The sequence below is a fragment of the Bactrocera latifrons genome, unplaced genomic scaffold (genome assembly GCF_001853355.1).
Source record: "Bactrocera latifrons isolate USDA-ARS-PBARC rearing strain unplaced genomic scaffold, ASM185335v1 scaffold_449, whole genome shotgun sequence".
In the NCBI taxonomy this organism is placed as follows: Eukaryota; Metazoa; Arthropoda; class Insecta; order Diptera; family Tephritidae; genus Bactrocera; species Bactrocera latifrons.
The window spans coordinates 116,587-128,872 of record NW_017537100.1 but is presented as its reverse complement, the minus strand read 5'-3'; the positions used below and the strand labels follow the sequence as shown (position 1 = coordinate 128,872).

Below are 12,286 nucleotides of genomic sequence, written 5' to 3'. Positions count from 1 at the left end.
GATCTAGTCACCGATGCCCAGAGCATACTTAAATTATGGAGGGAACACTTCTCCAGCCTGCTGACTGGCAGTGAACGCGCAACGCCAGGAGAAGGCGAACCCGATTCCCCAACCAACCAGGAAGAAGTTCGAATAGCAATTACCCGCCTGAAGAACAACAAAGCGGCTGGGGCCGATGGATTGCCGGCCGAGCTATTCAAACACGGCGGCGAAGAACTGATGAGGAGCATACATCTTCTTCTTCTTCTTCTTGATTGGCGTCGACACCGCTTACGCGATTATAGCCGAGTTAACAACAGCGCTCCAGTCGTTTCTTCTTTTCGCTAGTGGCGCCAATTAGATATTCCAAGTGAAGCCAGGTCCTTCTCCACGTGGTCCTTCCAACGGAATGGAGGTCTTCCTCTTCCTCTGCTTCCCCCGGCGGGTACTGCGTCAAATACTTTCAGAGCTGGAGCGTTTTCGTCCATCCGGACAACATGACCTAGCCAGCGTAGCCGCTATCTTTTAATTCGCTGAACTATGTCAATGTCGTCGTATATCTCGTACAGCTCATCGTTCCATCGAATGCGATATTCCCCGTGGCCGACGCGCAAAGGACCATAAATCTTTCGCAGAACTTTTCTCTCGAAAACTCGCAACGTCGACTCATCAGTTGTTGTCATCGTCCAAGCTTCTGCACCACATAGCAGGACGGGTATTATGAGTGACTTATAGAGTTTGGTTTTTGTTTGTCGAGAGAGGATTTTGCTTCTCAATTGCCTACTCAGTCCGAAGTAGCAAATGTTGGCAAGAGTTATCYTGCGTTGGATGCATGCATCAGCTTTGTAAAATATGGTCGGACGAAAGCATGCCCAACGATTGGAATTTAAGTGTGCTATGCCCAATCCTCAAAAAAGGAGACTGCGCCAATCTGCGCCAACTATCGTGGGATAAGCCTCAGCAAACTGATCGGACCTTATCAGTGTGGCTTCAGACCTGGAAAATCAACAACCGACCAGATATTCACCATGCGCCAAATCTTGGAAAAGATCCGTGAAAGGAGAATCGACACTCACCACCTCTTCGTCGATTTCAAAGCTGCTTTCGACAGCACGAAAAGGAGCTGCCTTTATGCGGCGAATGTCTGAATTTGGTATCCCTGCAAAACTTACACAGCTGTGTAAGCTGACGTTGACCAACACCAAAAGCTCCGTCAGAATCGGGAAGGACCTCTCCGAGCCGTTCGCTACCAAACGAGGTTTCAGACAAGGCGATTCCTTATCGTGCGAATTTTTCACCTTGCTTCTGGAGAAAATAGTTCGAGCTGCAGAACTAAATAGAGAAAGTACCATCTTCTATAAGAGTGTACAGCTGCTGGCGTATGCCGATGATATTGATTTCATCGGCCTCAACAACCGCGCCGTTAGTTCTGCTTTCTCCAGACTGGACCAGGAAGCAACACAAATGGGTYTGGCAGTGAACGAGTGCAAGACGAAATATCTCCTGTCATCAAATAAWCAGTCGTCGCACTCGCGACTTGGCTTTCACGTCACTGTTGACAGTCATAGCTTTGAAGTTGTAGGTAACTTCGTCTATCTTGGAACCAGCGTAAACACCACCAACAATGTCAGCCTAGAAATCCAACGCAGAATAACTCTTGCCAACAGGTGCTACTTCGGACTGAGTAGGCAATTGAGAAGCAAAGTCCTCTCTCGACAAACAACAACCAAACTCTATAAGTCACTCATAATTCTAAGAGGAAGACCTCCACTCCGTTGGAAGGACCAAGTGGAGAAGGACCTGGCTTCACTTGGAATATCTAATTGGCGCCACGTAGCGAAAAGAAGAAACGACTGGCGCGCTGTTGTTAACTCGGCTATAATCGCGTAAGCGGTGACTACGCCAATCAAGAAGAAGAAGAGAAAAACGTTAAATAACATTAAAAATACCAAATTACTTCTATAATAATTTCATGTTAAAAGAACAGTCTGCAAGTTTAATGGTAATAATACAAGGTGTGTTCCAAAGCAAACAGCACTTAAAAAAACAGAACAAATGGGGTTTTTCGGCAAAATTAATTCATTTTATTCAAAATAGTCTCCTGCTTCAATACAGCTTTTTGCAAGCATTTTGAATGCCCTCTACGTTTACATAACGCTTTCCTTTCATGGGCAAATGAATTTTTCCATATCAGGTGAATACGGGAAGTGGTTAATGGTTAWAATGTGATTTTTGGTCAAATARTCGGTCATAAGCGTCGATTGATGAGAGTCATTTATGCCCTTACGACCACGTTGAAAACGTTGAAACCACTCGTGCACTCTACTACGGTATAGGCAATCATCGCCATAAACTTGTTTCATCAATTAAAACGTTTCGGTAAATTTTTACCAATTTTAAAGCAAAATTTAATCTTCTCTCTTTGTTCGAAGCTCATTTTCGCACCGATAACCCAAACATACTGTCACTTCAAACGCAATAACTTCACTTCCAATCAATGAAATACTATGTTTCTCACTGGACAATCGATAAAGATAGAACATTTTAACGCACCAGTCCATATATAGATGGCGCCATTAAGGGCGCTAGATTCAAAAAATCCTGTTTACTTTGGACCGCACCTTGTATACTTGTTCTGAAATAATGTATTAGTTGCACATGTTATTATTATTATTTCGAAGATTAACGATGTAAACACCTACAATAATGATTTAAAAAATTAGTATGCTTCATTTGAAAATTGGTCATTCACATCGGGTGCCTCTAATAATTTTGAAAAGTGTTTTGAAATCTATAAGCTCTTGAAAAACTTTATATCTGTTTGGTTCTGAAGCATCTACAGTTGATGGTAAAAGATAGCGGTCGTCCTCGCGTGTTTCAGATCGATCAATCAGATAAATGTCATGACTTACCCGAGAACGTTCGGAAAGTTCACAACGTAAAAACCACCCAACAGTGACTTAAATATTTATTGTTTTATAGATACAGATGACTTGACGTAGAGAAATCTAATAGCAGGAACTGTGGAGAACGTAGAATCGTGGCCCGTGTCAGCTGATACGATCATCTTATGGGCGCCCAATGTAAGTGCACAGTGAGAAACGCTACTCCCTTCTCTCTTTGACGCAGGATGACGTGAGAATTCATGGCATTTGGATTTTTGCCGTAGAAACGTGCCAGCTGATTGCTCTCTCACAACGCAGGGTTGCCAATATCTATATACTGTAGTAATTTTCAACTTTTGTAATCCAATCTGCTCAATATGTTTGAAATTTTCTTAAAATAACTTAAAATCAGAGTCGAATGCTATTATTCATAAATATATAGACTATTTTTCAGTTTTGATATTTTATATTATAAAAAATTGTAATTGAAAACATAAATGTGTACAAAACTATATATGCGTATTGAGCAATGGCAACATTTTTCAAATGAAAACAAACAAAGATGGCTGATTTCTGCGTTTTCGCCACGTTATCAAGTGTTCACACATTTTGCTCGATGAGGAAGGAAAGGAAGGAAGGCAGTAGCGTTCTCCACTGTTCCTGCTATGAATTTGAATCTGAATCTATTAGGCTACGTTTGTGGTCAGAGTTAGAGAGCATGGCGTGCCGAAAATTTGCAAATATCAATCTTTGGTTCGAGCAGCTTCGTCAATAGCACTATAAACTGTGCGTGCTGCTTTTGATCAATGGCGGAATTGTTTGAGAACTCGTTTGAAAGCCATATGACTATTTAAATTTCAATTTTATGCAAAGCCAATKTAATATATGCATTGTTTTAAATTATTGAAATATTAAACGTTTGTAGACAGACACAAATGGAACAGATAGATACCAGAAGCCGGTATTAGTGGGTATTCTAGGCGAGATCTCCATGTTAGATATTGTGCTGTGGCTGCTTAAATTTACAAACAGAAGTACAAGCCATTTCAACGATTCCTTAATAAAAAATGCTCACTTTAAAATGTACAATCATTTAATATAATGTTTATTAAACTCTTATAAAAAATATTAATATAAAATTTATACTAACTTATATTAATTAATAGACGACGAAGGTATGTAGATGTACGGGTGGTTATAAGTTGCATCCCGGACCGCGTAGTTAACGAGGGGGTAGGCTGCATAGGATCGAATGTGTGTAACAAAGTGCTTGGAACGAATTTTGCCTTCCATCCTGTTGTCCATCCTTTTTGTTTAGTGAGKAGGGGTACAGGTGTGATGAGATGATACGCTGTTACCTGTATTTCGGCGTACTATTGGTAGAGTAGCCGAGGGCGCAGAACACATGCTATAAATGTTGAAAACGGCTTTGGTTTTAAACATACTTAGCATGTACATACATATGTTTGCTTTTWCGTGCGTACAATAAGAAACTATATTTTACGGRTTTATGAGTTTGTAACTGCTTTTCATAGTTATTGTGTTTGCGGAGAGGGAAGTTGGGCTAAGATTTGTGTTCTTATTTCCTTACCATCGGCTCTTTACACTAGTTCTTTAATTATTTGTTTCTTCTGTATTATTGACAATTATTACATTTTCTTACGGTCGGCTTAAGGACAGCAGCAAAGACGATTGGAACGACTCTAACCTCGAGCTGTTGGCGAGGAACAGTACTATGAGGTGGTACACAGATGGATCGAAAATGTCGGAGGGAATCGGTGCAGGGACTGTGGGCCCACGCACTAGGCTCCCCATACCCATGGGTGAGTTCCCTAGCATTTTCCAGGCAGAAGTGTACGCCATAAGCCGTTGTATAGAAATAAACCTCCATCGCAACTATATCAATGAGCGAATAGCCATTCTCAGCAATAGTCAGGCGGCGATAAGGCGATCTCCTCTTACGAGATCAAATCGCTGCTAGTGTAGCAATGTAGGGAGAGGCTAAATAGCCTTGCGGAAAGAAACCAGGTACACCTAATCTGGGTGCCTGGTACAAAGGTATAGCCGACAATAAACTGGCGGACAGGATAGGACCCGAACCTTTACGGGCGTGGGTCCCCATACCATGAAGGAGCTGCTCCGTGAAGAGGAAAGAGCAGGCAGGGAGGAGCACTGGCTACAAAGTCGTGGTATGAGACACGCCAAGCGGCTAATTGGAGGTTACAACCGGCAAAGGTTTTAAATCATAGTAAACCTGCCCAGGAGCAAACTCAGGCTGCTAGTCGCATGGTACACTGGCCACTGCAAGCTAAATAGGCATCTGCACAGCATGGGCCTTTCAGCTTGCGCCAACTGCTGTTTCTGCTACAGGTAGCCTGAAACACCGGAACATCTGTTGATCGACTGCACGGCAGTCTGTAGACGCAGATATAAGTTCCTTGGAGTGTTGTTTCCGGATAGGGATCACATTGCCTCGCTAGCGCCAAGTAGTCTACTGGACTTCATTTATATGCTGGGTCTAGGCGAGTCAGTGTGAGCAAGGAGAGGGCACAATAGGRGGCACAAAGGTCGCAGTGCATTCCTCATCACTATTCATTCATTCATTCAAGGACAGCACTTCCATATCTGACTCAGATATGGCCAGAATGTGTGCTCTTTAGCCCTGGAGTTAGGGCTGCGATATTAGAGGATCTTGTGAGAGAGTGGCCGTGAATTGCGAACGGCTTCATTTCGAATTGTATGTGGTAATTGTCAGCTACTTTTTTGAACTGGAATGTTAAAGTTTTACAACAGATTCCCACCAACTACCCTTATGAGGAGCGTTTATGTATGTGCGATAAGAGTTACCTTTGCTTTTGGTAAGTCTAGGTGCGTCACAGTATCGCATTGGGCGCCGTGTGGTATACCCTTAACCTTAGTTTTGAGTATAAATAAAATTATTTTTTATTATTTGAAAAKTATTAGGCACTTGTCTATGATAGGTGTAGATTTTTCGACTATTTGAACTGTCGAGGTAGTCGACGATGTATTTGCCGGTGTGCCAAATAAAATAAAAAATTGTTAGGATTTGGATAACAATTCAGATATATATATATATATGAGGTGTGTAATATGTAATATGTTTGTTAGTATATACAATTTTGTGTTTATGTGTGGTTATATACTTATAATTTGGGTTATTTGGAATATAAATACAATTATTATACAACTTAAGGGGTAATTTATGAGTATACAATAATTTTTAAATAAAACCTGATGTGGTTACTTATTCCCGCGTTGATCTTCAAAGGTTCTGCTGCTGTTGTTGTAGTATGGCCACCGCTTAAGGATTTCTTCAGGATTGTGTTCTTTTCATTATTGGCGTAAGTCATCCTGCGGGGTGGAAAAGTAGAATATATTTGAGTTTTTAATATTGTTAGACTGAATTCTATTTTTGTTTTTTCTGCCAGTTCGAGGAGTGTTTGAAAACGGTGGCTTGAGTGGTAGTCGTACGACGTACCGGCCATTATTTGATCGAGTAGTTGTGGCTTTAGAGAAGTCTTCACAATACTGATCTTCTAGAGTTTTGTTTTATATGAGGGGAAGTTTCTTTAACTTTTGAAATTTCCCTAAAAAGGTATTTGTTTGTATTATACTCAACTCAAGTTGGTATGGTGGTAACTAGTTTTGTAACTTGTCCACTTTGTGTTTCGATGTGCAGCGTTTGCGCTTCTTGTGCCTTTAAGCAACATGGTGTCACCTGACAATTTTTAGAATTTTGCTTTTGCAATTAAGCCCGTGATTCTTTGTGTATGAGTGCTTCTTTGGGGTGAGATGGGATATCTGCTGAAATGAAGCATTGAATTGTGTCTTTTVTGACAATATAAGCAGTTAAATTTGCTTTTGAAATTTTTAAGATTATGTGTATTGGACAATCAGTTTGTACAGAGTATTTTTGATCTGACAAAGTTGTTCTTTTCGTTAATGTTTAATTTTTTAAATTTCTCGCTAGTTTTAAGTTCTTTGTTCGGATGTGAACGTTTGTGTTTTGTAAAAGATTTTGTTTATATTTGTGTTGCTTCTAGCTTCTGGTCTATTTAAGCTTCCATTTTGGTCGTGTTTAATGTTTTTAGTTTTGATTATTTTTTCTTCTAACTTTTTCGCAATTTCAAATTGGGTGGTGAGAAAAWTTTTCATTACCTTTTCTGGTAATGCGGYGGTGCAATTGTTTACCAAAATTGTTTCCCAGCTGTCTGTAGGAATATTTTGTGTCGACAGAATCGACAAACAATTAGAAACAGTGGATTGTAGTCTTACAAATCCCCCACTTGGTTCTTTCTTGATTTTAGGCAAGTTTTAATATCTAGCTTTTAGAGCTTCCCAAGACAAATTGAAATAATCGTCATTTAATGCGAACTGTTTAACTATTTCGCCTTGACCTTTTGTTTTGTATCGGAGGTGATAAAATTTTTGCGCTTGTGATAATTGAGGATGATATATGTACACGGCCGTGGACATGTTCCGGAAGGACGGCCATTCTTCATAACCTCCGTAAAAGGTTTCTGTGTCACATGCGGGCACCTCGAGTTGGATGCCTGCCTTCTGACTGTCTTCTTGTGGTAGCTCTACTCTCGAATGTGAAGTAGGTGCATTTTCTTTTATTAGCTTTAATTAATCGGAGATCATTAGCTTTTGGTTCTTCATACTCGACTATTTAAATTTTTGAGGAAGATCTGAATCGTCAGGTTCTACAATGTCGTCATGACCCGCTTAGAGTCGTGTCCAAAAATTGTTGAGATTTATAATTTTGATTTCTAGTACTAGATCACTTTCTGAAATAAATTTAACAACCTGTTTTGAGCGTGTAGCTCCTGCAGGTGTATTTTGATTGTTATCAACTTTCATAATTTTGATTATTTTGTATTAATATCGTATTGTATTTAAATGCAGATTGACTTTTACATATATCAAAAATTGATAACTGGGACACTGAAACAAGAAATTAGATTGTCCGACGCTATCACGCACTAGAGTCCGTAGTTTCGGTTCAAAGAGAGTATAGGCGCACGTTTGGCGGCAATCCTCCGAGCAGATGGACTATAATGAGACTTGTAAACAATTTTGCCGAGCATGGGATAGTCAACAGAAGACCTTACCATCGAAACCCTTCAGTTCGAACGGAGGAAACAATCGCTGCTGTAGCTACTGCCATACAAAACAATCCACGTGTTTCGACAAGAAGCTTATCTGCTCAAATGGGTGTAAGCAGACAGTCATTACAGTAAATTATGCACAAAGATTTGGACTTATTCCCATATAAAATTAACGAGCAGGGGGGGCATTTAAATTCCATTATTTTTAAAACTAATTGTTCGCGCCTATCTGGCATCATCTTTTTAAACATATGTTTGAAGCTACATGGGCARCAYTTATGTGCTTGCTGTCAAACCAGCTTCCGTTTTATCTCTCTCTTCAATAAAGGAACTCGACGGCATAACACGCCTTTTAGTTCAATCCGCATAAATATAATTCATCTTCCGCGAACGTTATTAAACATCAACATATTTTGGTCCTTCGAGCCGGATATCATCGCATATTAATGATATTCCGCAAATTCGMTATTATTTTCAATATTTTTCCGCATTTTTAATATTAATCATGTCATCGGCTAAAATTCGCGACTCCGCGCTAAATGCTATCAAACGCTATTTGCAATCTAGCRAAGGCGACGCTCTGTCGGTAGACACCGAGGTAATAACTACTTACCTCCAATTGTTGGAAGAGCAATGGATTCGGTTTTGCGTAGCACAACAAGAGGTGGAACTCACATGTGGTGACGAGAATGTTTCTATTTAGGAGCAGGCACGCATACAAGGTGAGGAGTGGTACAGCACTGCCAAAGCTAACTTGAAACGTCTGTGCGTAACTCAAAAGCAGCAGACATTGCAAACTATCGTTCATGATTCAGTTGCTCTTGGACCGCTTCCGAAACTAGATTTGCCGTCATTTAGTGGTGATCCCACTCAATGGCTTCCTTTTCATGATGCTTTTTGCTCACTCATTCATACGAATGTCAATTTATCGGACGGACAAAAATTACACTATTTACGAAACTGTTTGAATGGGGAAGCATTCGATTTGGTGAGTAGCTTAGCAGTTTGTGACTTAGGGACTTAKTGACCGCGAGGTACAAGGTCATGCGTGGCATGGTGGCCAGCCACATCAAAGCACTCATGGCAATAGAAAGTGCAGCCAAGGATACTGCTAAGRGAATAAAGCAAGTACTAAATTCTGTACTTCAACATGTTGGTGCTCTACGTGCACTCGAACGACCAGTCGAATTCTGGGATGACTAGCTTTGTTCACCTAACCGTTTCAAAGTTAGCAATGGGAGTTATCGCTCGTCATGRACGATCTACCATCTTTCTCCGTTCTTCGAGAATTTCTTGAAAACCGCACACGCTCACTGGAGATGGTACCATTACTCAACACTACCGSAAARAYAACAACAACAACAAAGAATGTTTTCCACACGACATTTACAGAGCCAGAAGCAAATATCGCTACATCAACCGCTACTAAGGGGCCGCATTGTTCTTATTGCAATGGTGATCATAAAATCTMCGTTTGCTCACAGTTCAGCCAACTCGACTCCAAGGGTAAACAAACTGCTATTAAAAAGTTAGTTATGTGTATAAATTGTCTCAGTAATGGGCATATCCTCGCTAAGTGTCATAGCAGATCGTCGTGTCGCAAATGTCAACGACGTCATCATACCTTACTTCACGAAAACTTTATCAATCAACCGGGAAGGCTCAATTCTCTTTCCAATGAACAAATGTAACCTCACACTACGCTCACGCTGATCGCGTCATTCTACTAGCAACCGCTGAAATTATRKTACAAGATTATACCGGTCGTTGGCAACCCGCTCGCGCACTTCTTGACAACGGWTCRCATGCCTCATTCGTCACCGAGGCGTGTGTCCAACGCCTTCGCCTTCCCAGAACGCTGTCATCCGTTCACGTCACTGGGATTGGGTCACTGCAAGGAGGCCGGGCAAAGGGAGAAGTTACATTCTCCATATCAACGCGAACGCTTGATACTAAATTTCAAGTAAGTACGCTCATCTTACTAACGATCTCCTAACCTCCGCTTTACCGACAATTTCTTGGCCGCGTCTTACGGATTYGCCACTAGCCGAATGCTATTATTCCCAGGAATGGACGAAATGGACAAATTTCTACTACACGGACGCCGCAAGAGTGAACGGGGTACACCAATGGCACAAAATACTGTATTCGGATGGGTACAGTTTGGTAATGCTGCCAATTTACAAAACCCACCGGTGAACATTTCGACTTTACATTCCGACTTTCATTTAACTCAACTCATCCAGAAGTTTTGGGAACTCGAAGAACTACCCGCCCGCAAATTCTTTTCACCTGAAGAATCTATGTGTGAGAAACTATACGACGATACGACCCAACGTGCTTCGGTTGGTCGCTACATCATACGTTTACCTTTGAAGAATAATGTGTTATTAGGAGAATCACGATAAGCAGCTATGCGAGCATTACTCCGCATGGAAAGAAGATTTGCAGCTAACGAACAACTTCGCATAGGTATACTCTTATATGTTTATGGATGAGCTCACCTCTATGGGACACATGGAACCAGCTGAGACGACAACAGATAAACTTTACTATATGCCACATCATGCGGTGGTAAAGACCACAAGTCAAATAACGAAACTTCGTTTTCAACGCATATATTAAGTCAACCTCTGTGAATTCTTTAAACGATGCCCTCATGTTAGGCCCACAGCTACAACAAGATCTATTTTCTATTTTGATTCGCTTTCGCACTCACCGTTTCGGAATMATAGCCGATATCGAAAAGATGTACCGCCAAGTTTATGTCGCTAAAGAGGACACAGATTATCAACGCATAGTTTGGCGTTCYAATCCAGCAGATCCGGTTCGTGATTATCGTCTTTTAAGGGTCACGTATGGAGTCACCTCAGCAGCACATCTTGCTGTTAAGTCTCTACATCGCGCAGCACTTAACGCGTCAAACGGAAGCAAGGAAGTCATTGCTTTACTTTAAAAAAACATCTCCCACGCGCTCTCTGAAAGTGGGTTCGAACTACGCAAATGGGGAACTAATTCTCAAATGCTTAGAGATATGATACCACAGCGTATCTAAACAAGTTTCGCATCTTTTAGCCGATGGATGCCAAATCCGCACTCTTGGTACCTTATGGCACACAAACCACGATTGACTTTCTATAGCAGTAAGCTTTAACGACCTGCCTCCTAAACTTACCAAAAGAACGTTTTTCTCCGACTCAAGTAAGGTATTCGACCCATTGGGTTTGATCGCGCCCTGTACAATCCGCTCTAAGATTTGGTTACAGAAACTTTGGCGCTCAAATGTGGATTGGGATGAACCAGTTCYTTCAGAAATTGCGAGGGACTGGTTGGCACATCGTCGTGAATTACCGCAACTATCAGCGCTAAAACTAAGCCGCTGGACGGTACGATCAAAGTAGTCTAGTAGCAGCGAAAACAAGAGTAGCGCCTCTGAAAAYTATTTCTTTACCACGACTGGAGCTTTGTGCAGCTCAAAGTTAGTGAAGCAGGTTCAATCAAATCTGAACCACACCTTCTCAAAATTATACGCATGGACGGACTCAATGATTACCTTAGCGTGGTTACAAGGCAATCCCCGTTGCTCAGTATTTGTGGCCAATCGCGTCGCTGCAGTACAAGATGTTCTACCAGCAACGCACTGGAGGCACGTTGCGTCAGAGCACAATCCCGCAGATTGTGCTTCAAGAGGCATATTACYATCGAAGTATCACCACTTATTTATTACGCTTCATCAATAACACAAGGGCTAACGCCGTTGTACGACAATTCGGCAGCTTGTCTTGCGCTGAAATAGCATTGGTAAAGTATACTCAATTTATCTCATTAGTCATCCCGGCCCCCCTAGGCGAATATTCAGCCTAGCAATCTCTGTAGTTGCTGGAGAGTTGCAACTACGCTGCTGAGTCCTGTAGCGGGGCGATGCTGTGCAACGTGGTGCGGACGCCCTTGATGGGGCTCAGACCGGGCTGCAGTGGTTCGGCGTCGTACCGTCCGGGTTGCTTGCCTTGATCTACCCGTGCTTGCGATACATTTTCTCAACATCCCCATTGAAAACGTATTTGTATATACGCCAGTTTAGTATGAGGAGCATTAAATCTGGCTGAAGCGTGGGTCCCGTAAATAAAATGTCATTTAGCGAATTCCCCGAACTTGAGGATTGTGATGCATTAAAGACAACTCTTACCTTTGTGGATTTTTTGTCTGGCTTATTCATGATGTGGCAGGTAAAATTAATAGTATTTACTTTTTATAATTTTTTCGCCAGGGCTGACTTCCTCCATGTGGTCT

At 41.5% G+C, this 12,286-nt stretch overlaps 2 protein-coding genes across 2 annotated transcripts in view; one reads left to right on the top strand and one right to left on the bottom strand.

The window, feature by feature from the left end:
• The window catches only part of LOC108973009 (protein diaphanous), a gene marked incomplete in the record, with an annotated part of 109,811 nt that overhangs the window by 13,470 nt on the left and 84,055 nt on the right, over nt 1-12,286 (top strand).
• Nucleotides 4,042-6,393, bottom strand: LOC108973010. Its single transcript, XM_018939999.1, has 2 exons — nt 6,117-6,393; nt 4,042-4,272 (listed from the first exon to the last, which is right to left on the bottom strand). Exons 1-2 carry the CDS (start codon nt 6,368-6,370, stop codon nt 4,179-4,181), a joined length of 348 nt encoding a protein of 115 aa, XP_018795544.1. The 5' UTR covers nt 6,371-6,393; the 3' UTR covers nt 4,042-4,178.